General features: G+C 35.2%; 1 protein-coding gene across 2 annotated transcripts in view; it reads left to right on the forward strand.

Annotated features, from left to right (window-relative positions):
* ECT2 (epithelial cell transforming 2) overlaps nucleotides 1-15770 on the forward strand; it is a gene marked incomplete at its 3' end in the record, with an annotated part of 64477 nt that overhangs the window by 11130 nt on the left and 37577 nt on the right. For both annotated transcript variants that reach the window (XM_082655609.1, XM_082655608.1), the window contains exons 12-14: nucleotides 1216-1438; nucleotides 6073-6209; nucleotides 11010-11129. In XM_082655609.1, coding sequence (XP_082511735.1) covers nucleotides 1216-1438; nucleotides 6073-6209; nucleotides 11010-11129 — 480 coding nt within the window. The remainder of the gene's footprint in view (nucleotides 1-1215; nucleotides 1439-6072; nucleotides 6210-11009; nucleotides 11130-15770) is intronic.

Genomic DNA, 15770 nt, shown 5'->3' on the forward strand with positions numbered 1-15770 from the left:
AGCACACAGGTCATCTTTTTTGTCATATTTAGGGGTTTCAGAATAATTAAACAGTTGGATATTGAGTAATAGTCTATGTAGATTTTCATTCTGTGCAAATTCTTGGTAATACCATCATGAACAGTAACATCCCTATTTTCAAAAACTTAGAACCTTAAAGGAAAGAGAGACGTGCAGAAATGTGCTCTAATTGAGTAATGTATGTATTCTAACTAGCTTCACTCTGAGAGACTCAGGCGCAATTGAAAGAGCAAATAAATATGAGCCAGCTTCCTAGACTAACCTGGTAAGGACATTCATCTTAGATAGCAGGTGGGAGAGGGAATGAAAACTTGAAAGTACATTAAAATAGCAAGTAGTTTAGTATGGCTTTGGAAAAGAGTGTGGGAAAGAAGGCCAACAGATAAAGCTGACTAGATAGGCAGAATCAAGTTTTTAATATGTTTAAGGGTTTGGATTTGTCCTGTACGTATTGGAACCACTGAAGAATATTAAGGGGAGAGATGGCATTTTAAAAATGACTGTAGTAGAAGGAATATAGGCAAGGAAAAATCCAGCCTGGATGCTGGATCTTGGTGAAAAGTAGTATCATTCACCAAAATGTGACATAAAGGTATAGAAGCAGGCTTTAAGGAAAATTTACTTCAGTTCAAGATTTAATAATTTTGAATGGAATATTTGAAAGTGAAGGTGTGGATTTATTGTGTTTCTATAAAATCTAAATATGTACTCTGTTGTGTTCTCTTTGGACTCTTTTATTCTCAATGTAAGGTTCCTGACATAAAGTTTAAAAAATATGCCTTAGATTTCAGAAGAGAACTCCTAAAATCAAGTGGTATTCGACAAATATTGGAGAGCACTATGTCCAAGCATTGTGCTAAATGCCAGAGATATGGTGAATGAAATATGAATGGTCTCTGTCTTCCTGGAGTTTATGGCCTAATGGGGAGTAGACAATAAAGAAGCTTACAGATGAATATGTAATAGTAATAGTGCTATGGAGAAAAAGCATTAGGTGTTAAGGGTTAGATAATTACAATGCTCCTTTGATTATTATGTTTCATGAAGCTTCTGAATTACATGGAAGAGTATATAGATGTACAGTTCTTGTGCAAAACCCCGATTTTGTCAGACTCGTAAATATGTTTTTCTTTTGTTCCTGTCTCAGTAAAGAACCACTGAAGTAAAATTGAGCTTTTGTGCTTTTGATTGCAGGCTAATACACCTGAGCTCAAGAAATCAGTATCACTGCTTTCTCTAAATACCCCAAACAGCAATCGCAAAAGACGTCGTTTAAAAGAGACACTTGCTCAGCTTTCAAGAGAGACAGACATGTCACCTTTCCCTCCCCGTAAGCGCCCGTCAGCTGAACATTCCCTTTCTATAGGGTCACTCCTAGATATCTCCAACACACCAGAATCTAGCATTAACTACGGAGGTAATTCACATTTTAAAAAATTGATGTTTAAATTTAGTGGAATAGAATAATTATTAGAATATAGATAGATAAATTCCTACTACAGTGAATATGAAAGGCTCTTTGTTTTACATTAATTAATTAATTTATTTTTGGCTGCGTTGGGTCTTCGTTGCTGCACGCCGGCGTTCTTTAGTTGCGGCGAGCGGGGGCTACTCTTCGTTTCGGTGTGCGGGGGCTACTCTTCGTTTCGGTGTGCGGACTTCTTGCGGTGGCTTCTCTTGTTGCGGAGCACAGGCTCTAGGCACGTGGGCTTCAGTACTTGTGGCACGCGGGCTCAGTAGTTGTGGCTCTCGGGCTGTAGAGCGCAGGGTCAGTAGTTGTGGCACACAGACTTAGTTGCTCCGTGGCATGTGGGATCTTCCTGGACCAGGGCTCCAACCTGTCTCCCCTGCATTGGCAGGCGGATTCTTAACCACTGAGCCACCAGGGAAGTCCCAGAAAGGCTCTGTTTTTAATGACCTTTGTTCTGTCTGAGGAGAAAAGGCACATGAAAATGCTTACATTTAATAGTTGCTTGCTATATACTAACTGTTTATGTGTTTTGTATATTTATAAGATAGGTTTTATTGTTCCTGTTTTACAGATGACTAGATTGAGGTTAGAGAAGGAAAACTTGTCTGGGGTCACACAGCTAGAAAGTGATAGAACTGTTCAAAGAGCAGGTTCTTAACACACAGGAATCATAGAAGATGTCACATAGATTATAGAGAAAATAGGTAGTGAAGTCAGAGGAAGGTGAATTTACTTTGTTCTCAGCTGATACAGGAAGCCACCTATAATTAGCTCTTCTCTCTTGATCTTCAGTTTTTCCCCTCTGTTTTTTTTAGTCTGCACACAAATTTGTTGTGTTTTCTAATTTATGAAACAATCAAAACCTTCCCTGGACTCTGTAATACTTTCCACTTACTGTCCCATTTCCCTCTTCCCTTTCATATAGGTACTCTTGAAGGAATCACCTTGATCCATTGTCTCATTTCCTTGCTTTTTATTTTCCTTTCAATTCATTCCAATTGAATTTCATTCATTCCAATTGCTCTTGCTGGGGGTGCTGACAGTTTTTGTGTAATCAGCAGCATTCAACACATTAGCAGCTACTCCTTCCTGGACACATTTTTTAATTTTGGCTTTTGCATATCATTCGTTTCACATTCTCCTTGACCTAACTTCTCTCTCTAACTCTAAATGTGGAATATTATTCCTGAGTCGTTTCTTCTCCATTGAATTCTTCCTAAATTATCTCATTTAATTCCATGGCTTTTCTATATGCTGTTGACTCCCAAATTTGAGGTTTTCCCTGTCCAACAATATACTTGACACCTCCTTGTTCATGTCTAATACACATCCTAAACTTAATATAATCAAATTAGAACTCTTGATTCTCTCTGCCACTCCAACTCTGTTCCTTTGTTACACTTCCTTTATCAACCTTTTCTGTAAAAATGGTCTCTCTTAGACAATTGCAGTGGTCCCCAAGTGGTCTCCCTGTACTCATTTTTGCCTTTCTACATGCAGATTAACCAGTCTCTAAAAACGTATAAATTAGTTCATGCCGCTCCTCTGCATGAAGTCATTCAATGGCTTTGTATTACCGTAGCTTTCAGGTTCTTATGTAATCTTTCTTCACCTACTTCTAACCTCATGTGCTTTTGTCCTCCACTAATCCTCTCTGGGTGTCAGTCATAATATCTTTATTATTCTTCAGATTTTTCTACTACAACCATACCTCAGGAACTTTATATTTGCTCTCCCTGTCTTAAATCTTATCGGGGTTCTCTTTAAAGTTAAGTCTCTGTCCCACTACTCCTTCCTACCAACCCGTTACCTGGTTGTTGGCTTCAGTAGTAGTTATCACTGTTAGAAATTGTTTGTTTACTGCTTTATTTTACTTGCTTCACCAGAATGTAAGCTGGAAGAGAACAAGAACCTTGTCTAGCTTCTCTGCTTTATTCCCAGTGCCTAGTATAGAGTAGGTACTCACTAAATATTCACGGAAGGAATTGAAAGTCAATTTAAGGTAGGCCCAGAAAACTGAGGTGGATTTGAGATTATAAGAGGAGCAAGAATACAGGTAACAGCGTGCAAAATGAGTTTTTAGGGAAAAGTGAATAGGTCAGTTTGATTGGAGGATGGAGGAGTAAGAGTCACATTAGAAAAAGGTTAATTGGGGCCTAATATTAGAGAACTTTGAGATCAGACTGGCATGTCTGATCTGTATATTGTCATCAGCAAGGAACTTTAGAAACTTGAGCAGCAGAGTGATTCATTGAGTAAGTAATTTGTAGTGGATTATTCTGAAGCATGATTAGAAGTAAGGCAGTTTAGAGATAGCCTGACCATGAAGTAATCTCTAGAGACTTGGGCCACAAGGTAATAAGGCCCTAAACCAGGGTTAATGATGTTTGGAAAGAAAAGTAAGAAGCACTGGGGAAATATTGATAGAATGGAGTGATGGGGAGGAAGAGGAGAAGATGGCAAAGTATTAAATGGAAGAAATTCTTCCTTAGCAAAAATAGAAAGTTTATATTTTGGAGGAAAGAGTGTAGTTTGAGAGAAAATCCAGGTTAAATTGAGGTAGAAATGTCCAGTAGGCATTTGGAAAAGCTGAACCAGGTGCTTGGGCGGGGGATTATGATTAGATATGTAGATCTAAGAATTTACTGGTTCTGTGATCATGGTGGACCTAATGGACATGAGATGGTAAGAGATGAACATAAAGGACTGAAGCTTGAATATGAAGTTGAGGGGACAGAAGAAAATGAACCACTAAAGAAAACAGACATGACAACTGTTATGTATTAGGTATTCTGAATAATAGAATACCCAGTTTGTAGATCACTGCTTAGACACAATAATTAAATTAGATCAGTGTATGTCAGTTTTTTTCCCCCTAAAGTATACCGTAATGGCAGAGGCTCCTGGGTCTGGTGAGTGTAGCCCAAAATAATATATGGCAAGTGGGAAATTCTTTGAAGTCTGTTTTTTTGTTTTTTTTTAAACATTCAGAACTCCACAGTATGCATGATTGTTTAAATTAATGCTTAAGATTATTTATCATTGAGTAAATTTGATATGTTGGGACTATATATTGTCTTCTTTCATGTCATTCTATTATGTGTTATACATTCCTTTTCCTATTGAGAACTTGCTATTAGGAGATTCTGTATATAATGTTTAAGTATTCTAACCATATTGATAGTAAGAAAATGTATTTTAAGCTTTCATGAAATTTCATTAAAAATTTTTTCTTGAGATACATATAAAATATACTAATGCATCCTCCCTCCAATTTGGGTTAGACTGAATATCTTATGTTAAGATAGCTATTTGTAATGAGGTGGATAGACCTAGAGTCTGTCATACAGAGTGAAGTAAGTCAGAACGAGAGAGACAAATACCGTATGCTAACACATATATATGGAATCTAAGAAAAAAAAATGTCATGAAAAACCTAGGGGTGAAACAGGAATAAAGACACAGACTTACTAGAGAATGGACTTGAGGCTATGGGGAGGGGGAAGGGTAAACGGTGACAAAGCGATAAAGAGACATGGACATATATACACTACCAAACGTAAGGTAGATAGCTAGTGGGAAGCAGCCGCATAGCACAGGGAGATCAGCTTGGTGCTTTGTGACCGCCTGGAGGGGTGGGATAGGGAGGGTGGGAGGGAGGGAGACGCAAGCGGGAAGAGATATGGGAACATATGTATATATATAACTGATTCATTTTGTTGTGAAGCTGAAACTAACATACCATTGTAAAGCAATTATACTCCAATAAAGATGTTAAAAAAAAAAAAGATACTTTAACAGAGAATTTAGTTAATGTTGGGGTTTGTTTTTTTTTAAGGGAGTCTTTCTCCATATATATATGAAAAGTTTTCTATTATTTTGGCTGTGTAATCGTAACAACCTTTTCCTTCTTTTTTAACTTAAATATCTTTATATATTGCTGTAAAGATTCAGATTTCCTAAATGGAAATATTCTGCCATATTTGCTTTAGTATTCATTCATTCATTCTCTCTCTCTCTCTTTTTTTACATACACGTGTATTTTTTATATCTGTGCTGTTTTGAGAGAAAGTTGGAGATATGATGTGCCTCTACCTCTAAATACTTAATTGTGTATTTCCCAAAATACAGGAACATTTCTTACATAAGTACAGTATAAGTATTATAATTAGGAAATTAACATTTAATACTATGATCTACTCTATAGACCTTCAACTTTTACCAGTTATTCCACTAATGTCCTAATGTGCTTTTAAGCAAAAGAAAAAAGTTTTTTCTGGCTTAGGATCCAATCCACGATCACAGGTTGTTGTGTTATCTTTCTCTAGTTTCTTCTTATCTGGAACAGTTCTTTTTTTCAATCAATCTTTGTTTTTAATGACCTCGATATTTTTGAAGAGTACATGACCATTATTTTTTTCTGGCCTTATTCTAGGAGGAAATTCTACTTTAATGAAAATGTGTATGGTGGTATATTTATAGGAGTAGATATCTTTCCCTTTTTTCCTGTTAAATTTGTACAGTGTTTGGTACTTACATCTGACTTCCATTTTAAATCTTTCCTCCTTTTTACCTTTTAGAAACACCAAAGTCTTGTACTAAGTCATCTAAAAATTCTACTCCAGTTCCTTCAAAGCAGTCAGCCAGGTGGCAAGTTGCAAGAGAGCTCTATCAGACTGAAAGTAATTACGTAAATATATTGGCCACAATTATTCAGGTAAGAGTTGGGAAAATTGTTCTCTGTTCCAGTGTTTATAAGTAAAAAAATCTAAGTGGTATTATTTTTTATAAGAAAATTATATAAGCATAGAATTTGAACAGATATTAAAAATGAAAATGTATGACAAAAACTGCTCTTAGGGAAATGGCATAACTGTAAGAGTAGCGTTCTATTCATGCAGAAATAGCATCTTTTTTTAATAGTGACTTTAAAGAGAGAAGGATCCTCAATAGACAATCTTAGAGGGGACAGAGTTTAATTCAGAATTTAGCAGCTTCCATGTCAAGATACTGCATTTATATTTGGAAGTGGTAGCTTTTTCTGATAATGTGTATTCTAGAGTCACTGCTTTATTTAGTACTGTATATATATGGAAAAGCAATTAGCAATGAAGCATAACAATATGGTTGTCATTTTTTTTAGTAATCCTTTACTGTGTCGAGTTTTCTTAAATTATGCAGTAGTCAAATGTTGACTCATTGCTTACTAATATTAAAATGTACTATGAAGTTATTTCTGAAGAAAAACAATTCTAATGAATCCTTGTAGGTTGAGATTGAAGAAGATATTAAGGAATAAATCAAAATTCAAGGTTCTGAAAGACACAACAATAGGACATTATTTTGGAATCTGTAGAAAGAAGGAATAACTTTGTGGTAATGAAAGAAATAGTTTGTCAGGAAAATAAGGTTGATACCACCAAGCTTGACTTTGAATAGAAAAATAATAGGGAGTTTCTGATTTGGGTTTAATTTTTAACTGATCTCTATTTGAAATCTTAATATATCTCATTAAGGTCCAATATAATGGCCTTTAGTTGCTTGTACCATTGATAAAATGCATGAATAAGAAATGAAAAGACTTCTTTCTTGGTATTCACAGAGAGATTATTCTTCACAGTTAATTTGTTTAGCAGTAGTCAGGGTTTTATGAGGCCCTCTGCTATATTAAACTTCACTTGTTTTAAGTCAGCTCTGCTCTTCTTCCTCAAGGGAAATCATCCTAGATGAGTTTCTTGTTGAAGTTTTTATAGTCAGCCAAAATGTGGTTGAGTAGCAGAAAATCCCTTTGGCATATACTGTTCATGTACTTTGGTAGCATTTATTACCTAGAAATGTAAATCCTTTCAGGCTGTGGTAAAGGCACTGGAGTTTCAGAATTTTAATTTGCATATCAATTAAATTCACTAAAACTTCTTTTTCAAAAGCACTTGTAATTATTACACTGTAGACAGACTTTCATACCACTGTGCTTAGTATAAACTCACCTAAGTTTATTTAAAAGATTGTGGTCTAAATTCATGATAGTGTTCTTTTTAAGCTTTTTTTTTTTAGGACTAATGTGTCTTTTTTTTTTTTAGTTTGGATTTGGAATAGCTTAATTTTAACTTAGCTCCCAAATTAAGTGACTATCCAGAAGCTTGATGTATTCCAAATAATACTTAGGTACCTATTAATATAAAGTTTTGTGACAAGTGTTAAAGAGGGTTCCTGTTTTAAAGGAACTTAGACTGGAAGAGGAGTTAAAACATACACACCTATTATAATACCAAGTGGAAGGTTATGAACTTCATGAGGGAGGTTTAGTTAAGGTATTTGGAGATTTGTATGGTGAGAATTTTGCTCCTCTTCCAGCTTAGGGAAGATTTGGTCTGGAATTTTCAATGGTTGAACATTGGGAAAAGTATCATAAAGAAGATACAAATTGAAGTGAGTGTTAAAGCATAATTATGATTGGTGCATGCAAAGAGTATGGTAGGAAGTGTATTTGAGATTATTCCAACAGTACAAACTGAAGATATGTATCATTCAAGGTATTACAGAGTAGTCTAGGGGGATTAGAGTTGAGGGTGGGTTAAGTGGACTGGGATAGGGGTTGGAGTATGGATACAGTGAGAGTTAAGACTGCTTATGCCAGACTGGAGACGGCCTTTGTACAGTGTGTCACGTGTAATTATAGAAGAATTTTTGATGGGAGGAGGGATGATATCACTTGACTTGTATTTTAGAAGGGAACTTGGTTCACTTTGAAGGAGGAATTGAAGAAGGGGAAATTGTGGAGGCAAGGAAATCTACTTGGAGGTTATTTTGGCAATCTTGGTTAGAGATTTTGAGAACCTGAACTTCTTATGATAGTATCAGTGAGGATGAAAAGAGGATAGATTTGAGAAATATTGGAAAGGTAGAATCAATAGTATTTTGGCTAACTAATTTTATATGAGGGATTAAAACAAACAGTAGAACTGTTTTAAGGTATTGTGTCTTAAGAATACTGAGAAGTTTTAATGAATCTTGATGTATTTTGGTGTCTAAATATTTTTGTTTAGGAATTTTAATTAAATGTTGACTAGATAAAGGAATGCTTATAAATGGTTACAGATATCTTTGCATCCTCTATTGTGTTTTTTCCCAATTCCATTTCTTTCCCCTCTCTCAGCAATAACTGTAATCTGGAATTTTGTGCTTATCATTTTCCTTATAGATCTATCACATATGTGTAGAACATCAAATGTAACAGTATATATTTTTTAGTGAATTGCTTTTTTCACTTGATAGAAATGTTCTTGAAACACATTTGTGTCACTGCACGTAGTAGTAATTCATTTTCCTGTATGAATATTTCAACTTTAACTTTTATTTTTAATAGACATTGAGATTTGTTTTAGTGTTTCGTTGCTGACATTGAAATTTGTTTTAGTGTTTCGTTGCTGTTTGTTTTTACTGTTACTAGTAGTGCTGCTGTGAATATTCTTATTCATGGCTCCTTGAGAACATATTCCGGGCAAAAACCTGGAATTTCTGGATCATTGGTTAAACACACTTAATTTTACTGGAAGTTGTTAGTATGTTGGAAACTAGGTTTTGTGTTGGTCTCCTGTTCCCACTGAGGCTTTTATAGGTGAAGCTTAACTTTCATCAGTTTAGGCAAATGTCTTTGGGGCAAAAGGTGATTTAGTACTCAACTTTCTACTTTCACTTAGATTTTGGCCTCCGAAGGTACCTCACTTTCTTGTCAGCTTATTGCTGTATTTAGAAAGAGGTTTTTCTTCAGTATTTTGTTTTCAGCAGGTAGCTTTCACCATACTTACAGAAATGGAAAGCCTGAATATATATATATATATATATATATATATATATATATACACACACACACATATTTTTTTAAGGGGGGATAAACTGTTGTAGAATTGTAGTCATTCTTAAAAATAGGAACAATTCATAATCTTAATGAAGTTTCTTACTATTTAGAATGTACTTTCTTCCCCCCCTTCCTTCAATCCCCTCCTGACCTTTGTGCTGTTGTCATTCATTTTACTTCCACATATGTTAAGAACACAATAATACATTATTATTTTTACTTTGAATAGTCAATGAACATTTTAAAATTTAAGTCAAATTTTATTAATTATATAGTAAAATTGACTCTTTCTTTGATGTACATTTCCATGAATTTTAACACATGTGAAAATTTGTTTAACCACCACTACAATGAGGATACAGAATATTTCCATCCCCCAAAAAACTCCTGGTACTATTCCTTTATGTCACACCCTTTTCTCCTTCCACCTCCTGGTAACCACTGATCTATTCTCCATTTTTATAATTCTGTGGTTTTTGAAAATGTCATAAAATGGAATCATATAATACAGTAGTCCCCAACCTTTTTGGCACCAGGGGCCGGTTTTCTGGAAGACAATTATTCCACATATGGTGGGGGTGCGGGGGATGGTTTCGGGATGATTCAAGGGCATTACATTATTGTGCACTTTATTTCTATTATTATTACATTGTAATATATAATGAAAAAACTATACAACTCACCATAATGCAGAATTAGTGGGAGCCCTGAGCTTGTTGTTGTTTTTTTCCTGAGCTTGTTTTCGCTTGCCACTTCTGACAGGGTTTTGATATGAGTCTGCAAGCAATTGATTTATTATGGTCTCTGTGCAGTCACACCTCTCTGCTAATGATGATCTATATTTGCAGCCGCTCCCCTGTGCTAGCATCACTGCCTCAGCTCCACCTTAGATCAACATGGCTATAAACAGGTCTTCTAGCTTCACATCCAGTCTTTTCCCCCTAAACCAAGTTTTTTTGCTATCATTTAAAAACATTTAGTACTTACATTAAGTGTATGACTGCTTATTGCTTTGTTCCTTACTTACTTGAATAAAAAAAGTAGAAATTACTGTGAATCCTACTAACAATTTTAATGATTTATAGAACTGTGATAAACTTTTATTAGATTCTAATGTGACATTTTATTTTATTTTTTTAAATTTATTTATTTTTGGCTGTGTTGGGTCTTCGTTTCTGTGCAAGGAACTTCTCTGGTTGCGGCAAGCAGGGGCCACTCTTCATCGTGGTGCGCGGGCCTCTCACTATCGCGGCCTCTCTTGTTGCGGAGCACAGGCTCCAGACACTCAGAGGCTCAGTAGTTGTGGCTCACTGGCCTAGTTGCTCCGTGGCATGTGGGATCTTCCCAGAGCAGGGCTCAAACCCGTGTCCCCTGCATTGGCAGGCAGATTCTCAACCACTGCGCCACCAGGGAAGCCCTAATGTAACATTTTATTACAAGATTGTATATACACACAGAGATGAATAAATAAATAGGATAAAACAGACTAGAAAATGTTATGAGAAAAGGTCTCAAATTTAGGGAGAAGTTTTTTTTTTTTCAACTTTTTTTTCTTTTCCATTAACATCATAGCTCTCCTTTATCACTGTCTGTATGTTAGATTTTTAATTTTTTTTCTTTTTCCACAATCGACCTAAACTAATCTTTTTTACCTTTTAGCTATTTCAAGTGCCTTTGGAAGAGGAAGGACAACGAGGTGGGCCTATCCTTGCACCAGAAGAGATTAAGACTATTTTTGGTAGTATTCCAGATATCTTTGATGTGCACACTAAGATAAAGGTAAATTTGTATGTGTTAGTGTAGTAGTAATTCTTTTTTCATTGTGTATATTTAGTACGATTTTTCAGGTGCTTCTGACTAGCTAAATAAGTTTTGTATTTAAAATTGCTTAATCCCTCATTTATTCCTTTGAATCATTTGTCCCTTTGCTCCAGTGCCTTATTAATATTTGCTGTTTGCCTGTGTTTTGATTTTGATTAATTTGAAAATAAGGAATTTAGACCTTATGAAGTCTTTTCTATAGAGACATGTTTGCTAGTACTATTTTTCTTATTTTCCTGCTGTTGTTCATCCTAAGTTGTATGTTTTTGTTTTGCTTTGGTTTATTTGAAAAACTGTGAAGTTGGAAGGGACTCGAGATCATTTCTTTCATTTCTCTCTATCTTTATGGTCAGATAAATGCCAAAACCGTGTAAGACAATGCTATCCTCTTTTTAATGATTTTCCCTTGATAAAGGGTCCATGAATTCCAGGTATCAATCTCTCATAGTAAAGTAATTTTGGGGCAGGTTTAGCTGAACCCTTAAAAGTAGTTTAGCATTATTTCCTCTTAGTTTACCTATGTGATGCCTGAGCAAAATTTATCAGTTTTCCTCTCAAAACAACCCATATTAATGTCTCTTCCAGCTTTGTGCAGTGGCAGTATCATACCCAATGAGGTTTATCTGAGGCGTGCTATTATTGCTAATTGAAAACTTTTCCCTAAATGTTTATTCTATATTACAATAAAAAGATCAATCTGAATTACAGAATGTTTTCAAACAAATACATTAACTTACTTTTGATTTTACTGCACGTTGTGGACAAAAATATAAAAGACTTATAAGTTAATAAAAATGCAATTTATCAAGTGCTTGTATATTTTATCAATATTCTTGACCACATTTCACTTATTTCTAGATTTACAAGTAATTTTGAAGGAGAGTCTGTCTTTTCTTAAAAAGCTATAGAATCGGGCTTCCCTGGTGGTGCAGTGGTTGAGAGTCCGCCTGCCGATGCAGGGTACACAGGTTTGTACCCTGGTCCGGGAGGATCCCGCATGCCGCGGAGCAGCTGGGCCCATGAGCCATGGCCACTGAGCCTGCACGTCCGGAGCCTGTGCTCCGCAACGGGAGAGGCCACAGCAGTGAGAGGCCCGCCTACCACAAAAAAAAAAAAACAAACTATAGAATCTCAGGCTAGTTTCTCCTTATTTCCAGTTAGGATTCTGAATATTTGAAGAGTAAAATTTTCTTGGAATGGTTTTTTTTTTTTTTTTCATAAACACTGAGAGGCATAAAGGTAGAGTGGAAAGGCAAGCAGGTTTTCATCTTGGTGTTTTACTACTAATTTGTGGATCACTTTGTGTTAGTCATTTAGCCAGTCTGGGTGTGCAAGTTCCCATCCAATATAAAATGTTACATACTTTTATGTGTATAGGATCATAATCTCAATTCAGAAAATCATGTTCTCTGATTGACTGGATCTTTTTAAAAAAAAATTTCTTTTTTACTAGATGAAAGAGTCTTTAAATTCTATAGTGCTTTACAGTTTTCAAAAGTTTCATATACATAATGTCATCTAATCCCATAATAACCCTCTTTTTCCACACTACCCTTAAATTGCCCTCCTTGCTTCCATCTTCCCACCAGTAACCACTAGTTTGTTCTCTATATCTGTGAGTCTGCTTTTTTGTTTCATTCACTAGTGAGTCACTGGAGCTTTGAAAACGATGGTCACCCTTTAGTTTTCTAATGTGTAACGTAATTTTTTAAGCTTTTATAAACTTGGATTACCAGTATTTCAACTAGTAGTTGTTTTTTAGCTGATTACAGGTTTGTCATACGTTTAAAATTTTAAAGCCTATGTTTTTTTCTACAGTGACGGCAATGTGTGCTGTCAAACATTTATTTGTAAAATAAAGGAAAAAGGAGTAGAAAAAACCTATAATCCCATAACCCAAATACTCCTAAAATTTTGTTGTATTTTCTTTCTGGTTTTTTTATGCATAACATTTTTTTCTTCTTTTGAATGTAGCCCACCATTTATCAAGTATTGTCACATCTATTGAACATTACCAAGAAGTTGATATTATAATTGTCCACTTTTACAGATGTGAAACTGCTACATACAGAGATTAAATAATTTTTCTAAAGTCAGTCATATAATAAATGCTGGACACTGAATTTGAACCCTTTTTTGTCTCAGTCTGTTCTCCTAAACCCTAATGTTGTCTTGCCCCCCCTTCTAATGAGATAAAATTGACATATAGCATTGTATTAGTTTTTGGTGTACAACATAATGGATTGATATATGTATTGCAAAATGGTCAGCACAATAAGTTTAGTTAACATCTGCCACCACACATAGTTGTTTTTTTTTTTCCTTTGTGATGAGAACTTTTAAGATCTACTCCCTTAGCAACTTTCAGATATACAAAACAGTATTGTTAACTATAGTCACCATGCTCTACATTACAGCCTAAGGACTTATTTTTCTTATAACTGGAAGTTTGCACCTTTTGACCACCTTTACGCATTTCACCCACTCCTCCCCCTGCCTCTGGCAACTACCAATCTGTTCTCTGTATCTATGAGGTTTTTTTTTTTAAATATTCCACATGTAAGTGAGATCATATAGTATTTGTTTTCTCTGACTTACCTCACGTAGCATAATGCCCTCAAGGTCCATCCATGTTGTCACAGATTGCAGGATAACCTTCTTTTCATGGCTGAATAATATTTCATTGTATATACCACATTTTCTTTATCCATTGATTCATTTATGGACACTTAGTTTCTTTCCATGTCCTGACTATTACTAATGCTGTATTGCTTCTTGATTATCATGCTGTAGATTTATTCTTTTAATATGTAAATGAATAAACCGTGTAAATGTGGCTTAAGCTTGTACAGTTTTTCATATCATCTTATTGGTATGGTATTCCTGAGAAGCACTGGTATCTATTTTATAGCATTGCATAGTGGTTTCAGATATGGACTGTGGAATAAAGTAGATTTGGGTTTGAAGTAAGGTAACTTTAATTGCTTCAGTTTTCTTATCTGTAAAATGGGGATAGTAGTATCTGAATCATGGGTGGTTGTGAAATTTTTATTCTCAGTTTTTACATTTTTATAAGTCACTAAGCATAGTGCCTAACACTGAGCATTCAATAAATAACAATAGCAATTCATATTACCAATAAACTAAATTCAGAAGGCAAGTAAACTAATGTTTAGATGTTTCGTGAAGGACTAAAATCATTTTTTACCCACTGTGTTTACAACCACTGTCTGGCACTTAGATTTCTGTCAGTAAATATTTGCTGAACATTGGTCATGCTACTTTTAAATGTCCAAATTAGGACTGGAACTTAGTGTATTTTGTCATCCTAGATATCATGTGGATACCTTTAGCCTTATTCTTAATTTGCCTCCAACTTTTAGCATGCTAATATTTAGATTAAGTTGAGAATTTTTGAGATTGTTATGAACACCTCTTTTCCTATGTGTGAATTTTTCCTTTTCAGGGCTAATCACCATTGGTCCTTCTGCAAATGCCTGCTTTTGTATGGAACTATGATGAAACAAAAGAGAAAGGAAAGGGTTGGAGGGAGAATGTTTTCTTTCTGTGTTTGTGCTTTGTTATTTGTTAATTTAGTGTAAGTCCTAAGGTACCTTGTACTTGTTTCAGGAACAGGTGTATACTGGGAAATCTGCTAATTTGGAGTATTGTGAGCTAAGCAAAAGAGAAACCTATCTTGTATAAAAATAGATGGTAACAGGACAGAAGAAATCTTAGCGAGGAAGAAGAGAAGGAAGGAGCTTAGCTTTCTTAATCCCATCTGCTTACAACTTCCTCTACTTTTGCAATACACTTTGGGAGCTATGCTCTATGTCTTAGAACTATAGAATTCTCCTTTCTTATGGCCAGGAGGTAACTTTGGGAGCATCCGATGGAGAATTGTGTAATGGACTAGGAGGAGACATGTCCCAGGGTCTGTCCGAAACTGAGTCAAGCATATTCCTACAGAAACATTGTAAGAAATGGTGGCACTATGAATAATGATGTTTGGGGCTCGCCTGCCCACCTGGCTCCCCGTTTCTGATGGGGAGAACTGTGGTATAGATCAAGTAGAATGACATAGAATCAGGAGTCAGACAAGCCTGAGTATGAATACTCGTTCACAACTGTGTGATTTGGGACAAATTAATGTCTCTAAGCCTTAGTTTCTTTACTTGGTCCCTGAGCTAACAGTTGATTAGGGCAGAGATCTTTATTTAATCAACAAGCATGAGGATTTAAAGGTTAACCAGAAACAGTAGACTATTTTTCGGATCCCCTAGAGATTATTTTGCTCTTTGGTAACAATATCCTTATATAAGTATATGCAGCCATCCTGTAATTTTTTACACTTTAAAAATGTACCACTAGATTATATTGGCAGTGCTATAAGGTGGTTTTTTTTTTTTTTTTTGCATCACCGTTTTCCAGATATCTCCCTTACTTATATTAAATACATAGGAAAATATAGTTAATAATAGCTTATTGAGCACTACTATAGGGTTAGGGTTAGGGTTTCTTCTAAGTGCTAATCAAGTATTAACTAATTTAATCCTTTATGAGATAGGAGTCATTACTATCCTCATTTTTCATAATAGA

Source organism: Grampus griseus, assembly GCF_964374135.1.
Source record: "Grampus griseus genome assembly, chromosome: 5".
In the NCBI taxonomy this organism is placed as follows: Eukaryota; Metazoa; Chordata; class Mammalia; order Artiodactyla; family Delphinidae; genus Grampus; species Grampus griseus.